At 42.4% G+C, this 13,826-nt stretch overlaps 1 protein-coding gene across 1 annotated transcript in view; it reads right to left on the bottom strand.

Moving 5' to 3' along the window:
- The window catches only part of LOC144602705 (E3 ubiquitin-protein ligase TRIM39-like), a 13,797-nt gene extending 1,500 nt beyond the window's left edge, over positions 1-12,297 (bottom strand). The window contains exon 1 of the mRNA XM_078415836.1: positions 12,231-12,297. Coding sequence (XP_078271962.1) covers positions 12,231-12,270 — 40 coding nt within the window. The 5' untranslated portion in view covers positions 12,271-12,297. The remainder of the gene's footprint in view (positions 1-12,230) is intronic.
- Positions 12,298-13,826: the final 1,529 nt, after the last annotated feature.

Raw genomic sequence — 13,826 nt, 5'->3', positions numbered from 1 at the left:
TGCCTCGGCCCAGGCACAAAGGATCGACAAGTAGTGGCGGCGACATCCGGGAGGAAGAAGCGCATCCCGCGCGATCGTGGGGAGCTGCGCATGTGCGATCGCGGGGAGCTGCGCATGAGCGATCGCGGGGAGCTGCGCATGTGCGATCGCGGGGAGCTGCGCATGCGCGGAACGGTACAAACTGTTTAAAAGAACTACAATCCCAGGATGCCTCTGCCACTACAGACAGTGAAATCGACCAAGACCCAGGCCCGCCTGAAACTATAGATGACCATGAAGAGTCATCAGAAGAAGAATCTTACCTACCTGTTAGAGCCAAAGGCAAAATCGAAAGTAAAAAATACCGTGGAGATATAGAAGAGATCCTACAACAAATATATGACCAATTAAAATCATTGGAACTGACAGTTAACAATAATAACATTGCGATCAACAGGAGTTTTAAAAAAATGGAGGCATTTGAAAGTTAAAAGACTGGAAGAAACAACTGAAGACACTAACGATAGAGTGAACAAGATCGAAAATGATGTAACTGCCTGGACAATGGAAAGGAAACAGATATTTGCAAAATTGGACTTGCTGGTGAATAGCACTAGACGAAATAATATAAAGATTGTCGGTCTTGAAGAAAGTGCAGAGGGAGAGGAGCCAATAGAATTTTTTCAAAAATGGATCCCGGATATCTTGGGAATGGAAAAGAGTGACCAACCAATTGAAATTGAAAGGGTACATAGGGCCTTAAGACCAAGACCAAAACATGGTCAGTATCCGCGATCAATTCTAATAAAATGTTTAAGACATCAGGACAAAGAAAGAGTTTTGCAGGCGGCTGCACAAAGTGCCAAAACGAATTCTGGTCCATTGAGAAGTGGAGAGAATAAACTTTTTTTCTACCCTGATATAAGTTATGAACTTTTGAAGAGAAGGAAGGAATTTAAACCAGTGAAAAAAGTCTTGTGGGAAAAAGGGCTACAGATTTTATCTGCGATATCCTGCAACGTTGAAAATATTTTCAGAAACTGAAGGAAATAAATTCTTTACTATCGGGAGGCAGAGGATTTTGCTTTAAAACTTCCAAAAGCTCTCCAGATACAAGATGAAAGAAAATAAGATATAGACTTGAAATGGTGGAAAAATATATAAAATGAGTAGTGGAGAAAAGTTATTTTGGTTCGGGGGGGCTGGAGAACCACTGATTGATGACTGCGGGATTCATGTGTGTTTTCATGGCATTAGCCATGACCCGTAAAATGGAGGGAGGTAATGTTGTTTTCTTTTTCACAAACAGCATTAGTATGGGGGTATTTTGTGATCCTCTAATATTTTCTTTTTTCTTTTTCTCTTTCTTTTAGCCTGGATGTTAGGGGGGGGGCGGGGAGTACAGCAACATGGTGAATTTTAAGGAAATTCCCCAAAGAACTACGAGAAATGAGGTGTTAAGCAACGTTGTAGATCGGAGTAATTTTGTTAAGAATAATGGCTAAATTATTGAATTTTTTGAGTTTTAATGTTAATGGGCTAAATGGGCCGGTGAAAAGAAAACGAATTTTAACACACATCAAAAAAATGAAGATAGATATAGCTTTTTTGCAGGAAACACACTTAACAGAGATGGAACATCAGAAATTAAAAAGAGACTGGGTGGGAACGGTTACTGCAGCTTCATTTAACTCAAAAGCGAGGGGAGTCGCAATTTTGGTTAATAAAACGTTACCAATTAAAATACAAAATACAATAATCGATCCTGCGGGAAGATATGTGATTATACATTGTCAACTTTTTTTCGGAATTATGGACTTTGATGAATATTTATGCACCAAATGAAAATGATATAAAATTTATAAAAGAAACTTTTTTGAATTTGGCCGATGCTCACGATAAAATACTAATAGGTGGAGACTTTAATTTTTGTTTAGACCCAGTTTTAGATAGATCAGCTAGGACAGTTACAAAAACTAAAATAGCAAAATTAACTTTGTCATTGATGAAAGATTTAAATCTAACCGATATATGGAGAAGACTTAACCCAAGAGAAAGAGATTATTCTTTTTATTCAAATAGACATAAAGTTTACTCGAGGATTGATTTCTTTTTATTATCAACAAATATACAGGATAGAGTGAAAAATGTTGAATATAAAGCAAGAATATTGTCAGACCATTCCCCTTTAATAATGACAATGGTAATGATGGATAAGGAGGAAACGACTTATAGATGGAGATTTAATTCAACATTATTAAATCGAGAAGATTTCTGTGATTTTATGAGAAGACAAATTCAATTTTTTTTTAGATGCAAATTCCAACTCAGTTGATGATAAATTTGTTTTATGGGATGCAATGAAAGCATATTTGAGAGGACAGATAATAAGTTACACTTCTAAAATTAAGAAAGAATATATGGCTGAAGTAGAGCAATTGGAGAAAGAAATTACAAAATTAGAAAAAGAATCTCAAAGGTATGAAACAGAAGAGAAACGAAGACAACTTATTAATAAGAAGTTACAATATAATATGTTACAGACATACCGAACAGAAAAAGCAATTATGAGAACTAAACAGAGGTACTACGAGTTAGGAGAGAGATCACATAAGGTTCTTGCCTGGCAATTGAAAACTGAGCAGTCTTCGAGAACGATTAATGCCATTAGAATAAATACAAATAAAATTACTTATAAACCTTTAGAAATTAATGAAACTTTAAAAAAAAAATTATTCTGAATTATATCAGTCGGAATCACAAAAAGATATTAACGAGATAGAAAGATTTCTATGACAAATAAACCTTCCAAAATTAAATTTAGAAGAACAGATGGGATTAGATATGCCTTTTTCATTAAAAGAGGTTAAAGAAGTTTTAGCATCATTACAGAGTAATAAATCTCCAGGAGAAGATGGGTTCCCACCAGAATTTTATTAAAAAATTTAAAGAATTATTAATTCCTCCTTTTATGGAGGTAATACATCAGGCGGAAAGAACGCATAATCTCCCAGAGTCTTTTACGACAGCGATCCTAACAGTAATACCAAAAAAAGATAGAGACCCTTTAAAACCAGCATCATGCAGACCTATATCTTTGTTGAATACAGATTATAAAATAATAGTAAAAAATTTATCTAGTAGATTGTCTAAATATCTATCAAAATTAATACATATGGATCAAACTGGGTTTATTAAAAATAGACATTCTGCAGATAATGTAACTAGATCATTTAGTATAATGCATTTGGCACAAAAGAGGGATGAAATAAGTGTAGCAGTAGCTTTGGATGCAGAAAAAGCATTCGATAGGTTAGAATGGGATTTTTTATATAAAGTATTGGAAAAATACGGGTTCGGAACAACCTTTATAAATTGGATTAAAGCTCTAAATGCTAATCCAAACGCCAAAGTAGTGACAAATGGCCAAACTTCAACACCCTTTCAATTAAAAATGTAAACTAGACAAGGATGTCCATTATCACCTGCTTTATTTGTGCTGGCGATAGAACCATTAGCTGAACTAATCAGAACTGACTCAGATATTAAGGGTTTTAAAGTTAACCAGGAAGAATTTAAGATTAACTTATTTGCAGATGATGTTTTGATATATTTAACAAAGCCATTAGACCCGTTGCGTAAACTATCTTTTAGATTGGAAGAATATGGCAAAGTATCAGGTTATAAAATAAATTGGGATAAAAATGAAATTTTACCCCTTACTAAAGGAGACTATACTCAATGTCGATTAGTAACCCAATTTAGATGGCCATTAATTGGTATAAAGTATTTAGGTATAAGAATTGATAATGATATGAGGAATTTATATAAATTAAATTATTTATTATTACTAAAAAAAATTCAAGAAGACCTTGATAAATGGATGACGTTACCAATAACATTAATAGGAAGAGTTAATGTTGTAAAAATGAATATATTTCCGAAACTACAATATTTATTTCAAACAATACCAATACAAGTACCGCAGAAGTTTTTTCAAGAGTTAAATAAATGTGTGCGGAAATTTCTTTGGAAAGGTAAGATGTCAAGAATATCGTTGGAAAAATTGACATGGAAATTTGATTCAGGAGGATTACAACTTCCAAATTTTAATAATTATTATAAAGCAAATCAACTTAGATTTATTGCATCTCTTTTTGAAGAAGAAAAACCGGCATGGACGAGAATAGAATTAGATAAAATAGGAGAAAATATACCAGAAGACTTTATATATAAATGGGAACCTAAATTGATACGGGGACTGAAAGAATCTCCATTATTAAAACACCTGATCGGATTATGGAATAAGGTAAACTTTGAGGATGAAACTAAGAAATCCTTATTAGCAAGGACCCCTCTGATTCAAAACAGACTGATACCTTTTACAATGGACAATCAGCTTTTATATAGATGGTATCAAAAAGGGATTAGATATATAGGAGATTGTTTTGAAAAAGGTATATTGATGTCATTTGAACAACTGAAAAATAAATACCAAATATCAAATAATACTCTTTTTTGTTACTTTCAATTAAGAGCTTATTTAAGAGATAAACTGGGTCAAACAATGTTACTTCCGAAACCTATGGAAATTGAAAACCTAATTCAAAAAGGACAAATTAAATTTTTTATCTTTATTATGTATAATTTAATCCAAAAAAAGGCACTAAACAAGGAATCCATATATCAAGGCGAAGATGGGAGACAGATTTGAATATTAATATTGATGGAACAAATTGGTCAAAATTATGCCTTGACAGTATGAAAAAATACAATAAATGTTCGATTTAGATTAGTACAATATAACTTTTTACACCAATTATATATGACACCACAAAAATTAAAGAGAATAAACCCAAGCTTATCTGACCAATGTTTTCGGTGCAATCAAGAAATTGGTACTTTTTTTCATTCTACTTGGTCCTGTTCAAAAATTCAACCTTTTTGGACAAATTTAAGAGGTTTTTTGGAACAGATTATTGGAATACTCCCACATAGCCCAAGACTTTTTTTATTGGGTGATGTTGAAGGGTTAAAACCACAACTTAAAATGAATAAATATCAGAAAGAATTTATAAAAATTGCATTAGCAGTAGCCAAAAAATCTATCGCAGTTACTTGGAAATCAGATTCCTATTTAAACATGGACCTTTGGAATAATGAAATTTCTAATTGTATCCTACTTGAAAAAATTACTTATAACTTAAGGAACAAATATGATACGTTTTTAAATATTTGGCGCTCTTATTTACAAAAGATGGGTCTATACACATAGAAGAGTTGCTGATATTCTCGTTGGTCCTTTTGGGTGAGAAGTACATATATATAAATAGTTTATTCTGATTGGAATCCCATGGAGCGTGTTCAGAACTTCCACCACCCAGGCAATCTTTCTGTTTTCTTTATCTTTCCTTTCTTTTTCTTATTAAGCATTAATACAGGGGGAGGGATGTGGGAGGGGGGTTGGGAGGGATGACTTGTTTAAAAAAGTTCTGTAAAAAAATAAATATATATATATATATATTTTTTTAAAAGAGAGAGCTAGATAGAGCTCTTAATGATAGAGGAGTCAGGGGTTATGGGGAGAAGGCAGGAACGGGGTACTGATTGTGAATGATCAGCCATAATCACATTGAATGGCGGTGCTGGCTCGAGGGGCCGAATGGCCTACTCCTGCATCTCTTGTCCATTGAAATGTAAGGTATGTTTCACCTTGCAGATGCTGCCTGACCTGCTGAGTTTTGGGGGCGATTTATGCTTTTATTCCCCATTTTAAGCCATGCATGTGGTTTGGGCCGCAGGTGTGGTAACAGGTGACAAAAGTCACTTATTAAATCAGATTCCCTCTGTTTCTGCAATTGTCAAAGTTAATTCTCAAAGTTACAGCTGGTCTGTGGTCGCACCGCGTGGCGTTGCTGCCATCTAGTGGCGGGACCAAGAAGTGACGCAGTTAACGTGTTGAAATGAACGGATCGACAGCTCTGATTCCACTTGCTGTTTATTTCTCTCTTCCCACATTTACATTCCCCCTGGTTTTATTTCCGCGCTCACTGGAGTTTTACGATGCGGAGTTTGGGGATTAAATGGGAGCCGTTCAGCGCAGACCTGTTGCCACTGGGTTTCTGCCCCACAGCCCCTGAGCCCCGCTCCTGACGCCGGTCCCGGGACCCGACCCTTTTACACACCCGGAGCGGAACCGGAGCAGATTCTCAGCCAGTGGTCTTCATCCCAAGGCCAGAAGAAAGGATAAAGTTTCTCCGTGAATTTATTCCCAGTGAAGGTGTGGAGATGGGACTTGGTGCCCGCGTCGTAAAATGAAACTGTCCCGGACTCGTAACTGAGATAAACTCCCACCCTCCCGGGGATGGGACGGGCGGGGAGACGGGATGGAGGGGAGGTGAATGCATCAAACCCGTCACCACCCCCGCCTGATGCTCCAGACTCCAGTCTCCGGGGTCAGTGTGACCGGTCCCTTCCTCTCCACAGACTCTGCGGCGACTCCCAGACCCCAGCCCCGACTCCCCGCCACCTCCACCTCCCAGTAATGTCTCCCCGATGTGAATCCCTCCGATCCCAGCACACACGCACTGCCTGTAAACCTCTTCCCGGTGTCAGGGAGACTCCTCCTGGTCTGGGTCAGTCTCACCCTCTTCCGATCCTCAGACACCTCGAGCCACGGACCCGCTGTTTCCACATCCAGGGTGACGGAGACTGGGGGGAGAAGCAGAGAATCAGAGAGTCCCCGGGGGTCGGGGGGAGACTCGGGCAGCGCGGCCCCGGGACCGGGGGAGAGGCCGCTCGGCCTCAGGCACAGGCGGGCGGACAACTGAAACCCTGCCCGGGGTTCAACCCACAACCACATCGGGTGGACGGGGAGGACGAGTGCGGAGAGTGAGGGGGATTGCGAGATTGCGGTGGTGAAGGAGAAACGAAGGGGGGGGGGGGGGGGTACTCATATATGGAGGCAGATCGGACCAAGAGGATATTGAAGTTAGCGGTAATTTGAGGTTGTTAAAGAGGAGGTAGAGGTGAGTGGTGGGGTCGTCATGATCACAGTGAAGGGGGCAGACACGAGGGGCCAGATGACCTGCCCCTGTTTCTTGGAGTGGAGGGTGAGAGAGAAGGAGGGGTGGCTTGGACCATGGAAGGAAGCAGAGTATCGGGTGTTGGACAGAATACCATGTGCTCATGCGCCGCACGGTGGCGCAGCGGTAGAGTTGCCAACTTACAGCGAATGCAGCGCCGGAGACTCAGGTTCGATCCTGACTACGGGCGGCGTCTGTACGGAGTTTGTACGTTCTCCCCGTGACCTGCGTGGCTTTTCTTCGAGATCTTCGGTTTACTCCCACCCTCCAAAGACGTACAGGTATGTAGGTTAATTGACTGGGTAAATGGTTTTTTTTAAATGTCCCTAATGTGTGTAGGATAGTGTTAACGTGCGGGGATCGCTGGGCGGCGCGGACCCGGTGTGCCGAAGGGCCTGTTTCCACGCTGTATCTCTAAATCTAAAAATCTAATTTTGCCCACTAATCTCCTAGGCTTTCTGAAAGTCGAGGTACACCACATCCACCGGCTCCCCACTGTCAATTTTCCTAGTTACATCCTCAAAGAATTCCAGAAGATTAGTCAAGCATGATTTCCCCTTTGTAAATCCATGCTGACTCGGAACGATCCTGTTACTACTATCCAAATGCTCCGCAATTTCGTCTTTTATAATTGACTCCAGCATCTTCCCCGCCACTCATGTAAGACTAACTGGTCTATAATTTCCCGTTTTCTCTCTCCCTCCTATCTTAAAAAGTGGGACAACATTAGCTACCCTCCAATCCACAGGAACTGATCGTGAATCTGTAGAACATTGGAAAATGATCACCAATGCGCCCACAATTTCTAGCGCCACCTCCTTAACTACCCTGGAATGCAGACCATCAGGCCCTGGGGATTTATCAGCCTTCAGTCCCATCAGTCTACCCAACACCATTTCCTGCCTAATGTGAATTTCCTTCCGTTCCTCCGTCACCCTAGGATCTGTTGCCACTAGAACATCTGGGAGATTGCTTGTGTCTTCCTTAGTGAAGACAGATCCATAGTACCGTTTCAACTAGTCTGCCATTTTCTTGTTCCCCATAATAAATTCCCCTGCTTCTATCTTCAAGGGACGCACATTTGCCTTGACTATTTTTTTCCTCTTTACATACCTAAAAAATCTTTTACTATCCTCCTATATATTATTGGCTAGTTTACCGTGGAGTGGAGTGCTCATCCTGCAACGTGTGGGAGATCAGGGATATTGTCGGTGTCCCTGATGACTACGTGTTCAGGAAGTGTGTCCAGCTGCAGCTCCTGGCAGACCGCATTGAACGGTTGGAGCTGCTGTTGGATTCATACTGGAGCATCCACGATGCTGAGAAGGTCGTGAATAGCAGGTACAGTGAGTTGACCACACCGCAGGTAAAGATTAAGCGGACAGAAAGGGAACGGGTGGCCACTAGCCAGCGTAGCAGTAGGCAGGTAGTGCAGGAGTCCCCTGTGGTCATCTCCCTCCTAGACAGATATACCATTTTAGATACTGTGGGGGGAGATGGCTCATCTGGGGAAGGCAGCAGCAGCCAAGTTCATGGCACCGTGGGTGGCTCTGCGGCAAAGGAGGGGAGGAAAAAGAGTGGAAGGGCTATAGTAATAGGGGATTCAATTGTAAGGAGAATAGATAGGCGTTTCTGCGGCCGCAAACGAGCCTCCAGGTTGGTATGTTGCCTCCCTGGTGCAAGGGTCAGGGATGTCTCTGAGCGGCTGCAGAACATTCTGGAGGGGGAGGGTGAACAGCCAGTTGTCGTGGTGCACATTGGCAACAAAGATATAGATTAAAAACGGGATGAGGTCTTACAAGGTGAATTTAGGGAGCTAGGAGATAAACTTAAAAGTAGGACCTCAAAGGTAATAATCTCTGGATTACTACAAGTGCCACGTGCTAGTCAGAGTAGAAATAGGAGGATATTTCAGATGAATATGTGGCTTGAAAAATGGTGCAAGGGGGAGGGATTCAAATTGCTAGGACATTGGAACCAGTTCTGAGGGAGGTGGCCGATTAGGAAAAGGGGAGATGCAACGAGACCTGGGTGTCGTGGTACACCAGTCATTGAAAGTAGGCATGCAGGTGCAGCAGGCAGTGAAGAAAGCAAATGGTATGTTGGCATTCATAGCGAGGGGATTTGAGTACAGGAGCAAGGAGGTTCTGCTGCAGTTGTACAGGGCATTGGTGAGACCACACCTGGAGTATTGCGTACAGTTTTGGTCTCCTAATCTGACAAAAGACATTCTTGCCATAGAGGGAGCACAGAGAAGGTTCACCAGGTTGATTCCTGGGATGGCAGGACTTTCATATGAAGAAAGACTGGATAGACTCGGCTTCTACTCGCTGGAATTTAGAAGATTGAGGGGGGATATTATAGAAACTTACAAAATTCTTAAGGGGTTGGACAGGCTAGATGCAGGAAGATTGTTCCCGATGTTGGGGAAGTCCAGAACAAGGGGTCACAGTTTAAGGATAAGGGGGTCTTTTAAGACCGAGATGAGAACGTTTTTTTTTCACACAGAGTGGTGAATCAGTGGAATTCTCTGCCACAGAAGGTAGTTGAGGCCTGTTCATTGGCTATATTTAAGAGGGAGTTAGATGTGGCTTTTATGCCTAAAGGGATCAGGGGGTATGGAGAGAAGGCAGGTACAGGATACTGAGTTAGATGATCAGCCATGATCATATTGAATGGCGGTGCAGGCTCGAAGGGCCGAATGGCCTCCTCCTGCACCTATTTTCTATGTTTCTACCCTCGTACCCCATCTTTTCTCCCCATATTGCCTTCTTAGTTCTGTTGCTCCTCAAAAGAGTCCCAATCCTCTGGCTTCCCACTCTTCTTTGCTTTGTTGTACTTCTTCTCTTTTATTTTTATGCTGTCCTTGACTTCCCTTGTCAGCCACGGGTGCCTCTTACTCCCCTTAGAATCTTTCCTCCTCTTTGGGATAAATTGATCCTGCAATTTCTGCATTATTCCCAGGAATACCTGCCATTGCTGTTCCACCGTCTTCCCTGCTAGGGCCTCCTTCCAGTGAATTCTGGCCAGCTCCTGCCTCATGCCCCTTTGCTATACTGTAATACTGACACTTCCAATTTTCCCTTCTCCCGCTCAATTTTTAGAGTAAAACTTATCATATTGAGATCACTGCCTCCTAATGGCTCTTTTACTTCGAGTCCCCTTTGCTGTTTATGTTATATGATCATGGCTTGGATGTGAATGTGGGAGGTGTGATTAGTAAGTTTGGGGAGGAAGCAAAAATTGTGGATAGTAGGGAAGGTTGTCAGAGTCTGCAGCAGGATGCAGGTTAATTATCTAAACCTTATTCGCATGCAGGGATATCAAATCACGAGAGTGCAGGTTTATATTGAGAGCAAAGTATTTTAAAGTATATCTGAGATTTAGGTTTTACTAGACCAAGTGGATCCATTGGGCCCAAACCTCTCCTGCATTGGTGCAGCACCCTCTCCTCCCCACCTCCTCCCTCCCTCCCCCTCCTCCTCCTCCTCCTCCCCCCTCCCCCTCCTCCCCCCTCCCCCCTCACTCACTCCGCCCCCCCTCCCTCCCTCCCCCCAACGTCCCTAGGAGATAGATTTAAACCTTAAAATGTGAATAACTTAAAAAATATAACACCGATTTCAATGAAACTTCTTCCATTAGCACCAAAGGGATGAAGGTGAGTAAGGTGGGCTTAAAATCGTCATGCTATCGTGTACCGTTTTGGCTGTAGTTCAGGAACAAACAAACAAACGAGAAGTTTAGTACATAGATTTACACTGAGAGTGGGTGATATCTGGAACATGCTACAGAGGAGGTGGTGGAGTGAGATATAAATCAATATATTGGAGGTATTTAAATAGGTGAGGTGGAGAAGAATGCCGGTGGAATGTGGGCAAATCGATTAGTATAGTTGGGGAAAAGATGGTCATGGACACGATGGGCCGAAGGGCCAGACTCTGTAATGTACAACCACGGCTCTCAGCTCCAAGAGCACTGAATGACTGAGTCTCCACAGCCACCGGTGCAGGGTCGTTCCCCAGTCTCTGCGTGCAGTAATGTCTCCTTATCTCTGTCCTACACGGTGCGGCCCACATTCTGAGAGTGCCCGCTCTACAGACCCCTCTGACAGGGGAACCATCCTCCCTGCATCCAGCCCACTGAGCCCTGTAAGGACTCTGTGTTTCACTGAGATCCCCTCTAATACACCCAAACGCTCGAGTACACAGGCCTAGTCTCCCCAATCTCACCCCGCACAGCAAAATCATTGTCCCAGGGACAAGTATTGTCAATCTTTGCGGCATTCAACTCTGTGTAAGGTTTATCATGCTGTAGGTATGAAAAAAACTAAAGATCACAAGAAAATAGCAGGAGGAGTAGGCTCCACTCCTCAGGCCGACTCCGCCATTCAATGTGATCCTGACTGATCTACGATGGCACCAATTCCTGTTCTATACAAGTTGTCCATAACCGCCAATTTCTCGATCCTTCAAATATCCATCTGTGTTCACTTTGCCTATTCCAATAATCTGACCTATCACTACCTCCCAGGGCAGAACATTTCAGATGCTCACTGCTGTTTATGTTATATTTCTAAGGCTTGGATGTGAATGTTGGAGGTCTGATTAGCAATTTGATAGCAGCGAACTCCATGGTAGGCTGATCAGGAAGGCTGGAACATATGGAATCCAGGGTAGTTAGCCAATGGGTAAACATGTGGCCTGAAGGTGGGAGACAGAGGGTGGAGGTAGAGAGTTGTTTTTCAGACTGGAGGCCTGTCGCAAGTGGTGCACCACAATGCTCAATGCTGAATCCACTGTTGGTCCCTATTCATACAAATGATTAGATAAATGATGTGTATGTGGGTGGCATGGCTAGCAGGTTTGTGGATGAGACTAAAATTCATGAGACATCGTGGAGAGTGAAGAAGGTCTAAGATTAAACTGGTCATAATGAACTGGGCCAACGGACTGAGGAGTAGGAGATGCAGTTTTCTAAACTTCGAGGGCATCGGTTTAAGTTGTGAAGGGAAAGTCTAAAGTTTTCAATGTTTTCAGGCACTGGGTGGCAGAGAGCTAGCTGCCATAGGAAGTGTTAGAGGCGAATATAATCTCTCTCGGCAATGTTTGCATCTGTGTTACGAAAAGGCGTTATACACAAGAAGAGGGGAAACTGGACAGGTTTTACCTCGCTTAATGGCAGATGTTTCTCTCCACAGCGTGTTCATCAAAAAATGCTGATGGAATTTTTCAATCGACAAGGCCCCCGTCTGTCACTGTGAATGCTTTATCTTCGTCACTAACCCTGCAAATATTTAGCAGCTGGTTATAAACTGAGCATCAACAAATTCTTTGAGCTTTTACACACAAACATGCAGTATTTCAGTCAAGAGCATGTCCTACCTCATCTTCCTCCCAGCTTCCTCCTGCAAGAAATAAAACACAAATCTGAGCAGACTGAGACGGGACATCCACATCCCAACAGCAGGAGTTTCACACAAATCACAACAAGCCCCAGAAATGTTCCATTGCCCAGCATTTATTGTCATCGTCACAGAGACAAATATTGGATATTGCCCTAGAGATTCTACAAGTGTATTAATAGCAAAATAATAACTATGGGGAGAATAGGTTCCTTTAAGAGCAAAGGGATAATTAGGATAGGATAGGATAGGTCCCCTGAAGTGCTGGCGACCTCAAGGCATGTTAAGGTGGGTAAATCAAAGGGCTTGAAGAAGTGTATCCGAGAGCAAGCCTTCAACAGATCGGTTTAACGCCGCGTAATTCTTTCCCACTAAAGAGGAACATAGGACAAACTTTCCACATGATCTTTTGAGTCCTGGAGATTTTCCATCTTTTCGGGGAAATATCAAACATTCGCTAACTCAGTGACAGGATCACAGTAACTCATCCCAAGGAGACCGCAGGCAGTGCTGAGATCCCACAGATTATGCGGGAGGCCATTTAGTTTGGGAACAACAGCAGCACAGCTCTGGAACAGACGGAGCATTTACCCAGTTCTCAATTACTGGCAAATGCAGCATTTATTTCACAAATATCCCCCACCATTTTGTGACTGTGCACTTTCACTTCGCCAAACTGGAGTGTCACCCCTCACCTTCAGAAACACCACACTGTCCTTTTGATCCATCTGCTGCTGCAACTTAAAGAGTTCCTCCTGAATAGATTTTAAATTCTCTTCGATCTTTCCAAGATTTTTCTTCATTCTATTCAGAATCCTCTTCTCTTCCTCCCGGATATCTGCCAGTACACGCTGCTCTTTCTCAGTGAGAATCTGGTGCAGTTCAGCAAACTGGGATGTGATCTTGGACTGAAGGTTGTGTGACTGTTCCTGTGAAATGAAAGGTGAAGATCAATATTTCATGTCACTGATTGTGTTTCCACACCACCTTGACCGTAACATTTGTCCTGTGCAATTTTGTTTGCTTTGCCAGTTCAATTCTTTGTCTAAATGCTTCTGAAATGTCGAGAGGGTAATCTTATAACCCATCAATCCTTTACCCTCAATACAATTCCCTGCTGCCTATTCCTTTTCATGTGCCCTTTAATTCCCATTTATACGCCCACCATCCGCTTTCCTCGGGATAATTTTACCGTCGCCCATTGACCATTGAACCAGCGTGTATTGGGGACGTGGAAGGAATCCGACGCGGTCACAGGGAGAAGGCGTGAACCACACGGGCAGCGCCCGAGGTCAGGATCGAACCCGCTCACCAGAACTAGGAGACAGCAGCACTACTTGTGTCACTGCGCTGCCCTGTTA

This window comes from Rhinoraja longicauda, chromosome 19 (genome assembly GCF_053455715.1).
Source record: "Rhinoraja longicauda isolate Sanriku21f chromosome 19, sRhiLon1.1, whole genome shotgun sequence".
NCBI lineage: Eukaryota > Metazoa > Chordata > Chondrichthyes > Rajiformes > Arhynchobatidae > Rhinoraja > Rhinoraja longicauda.
Note: the sequence above shows the minus strand (reverse complement) of the source record. Positions and strands in the feature narration are given on the sequence as shown.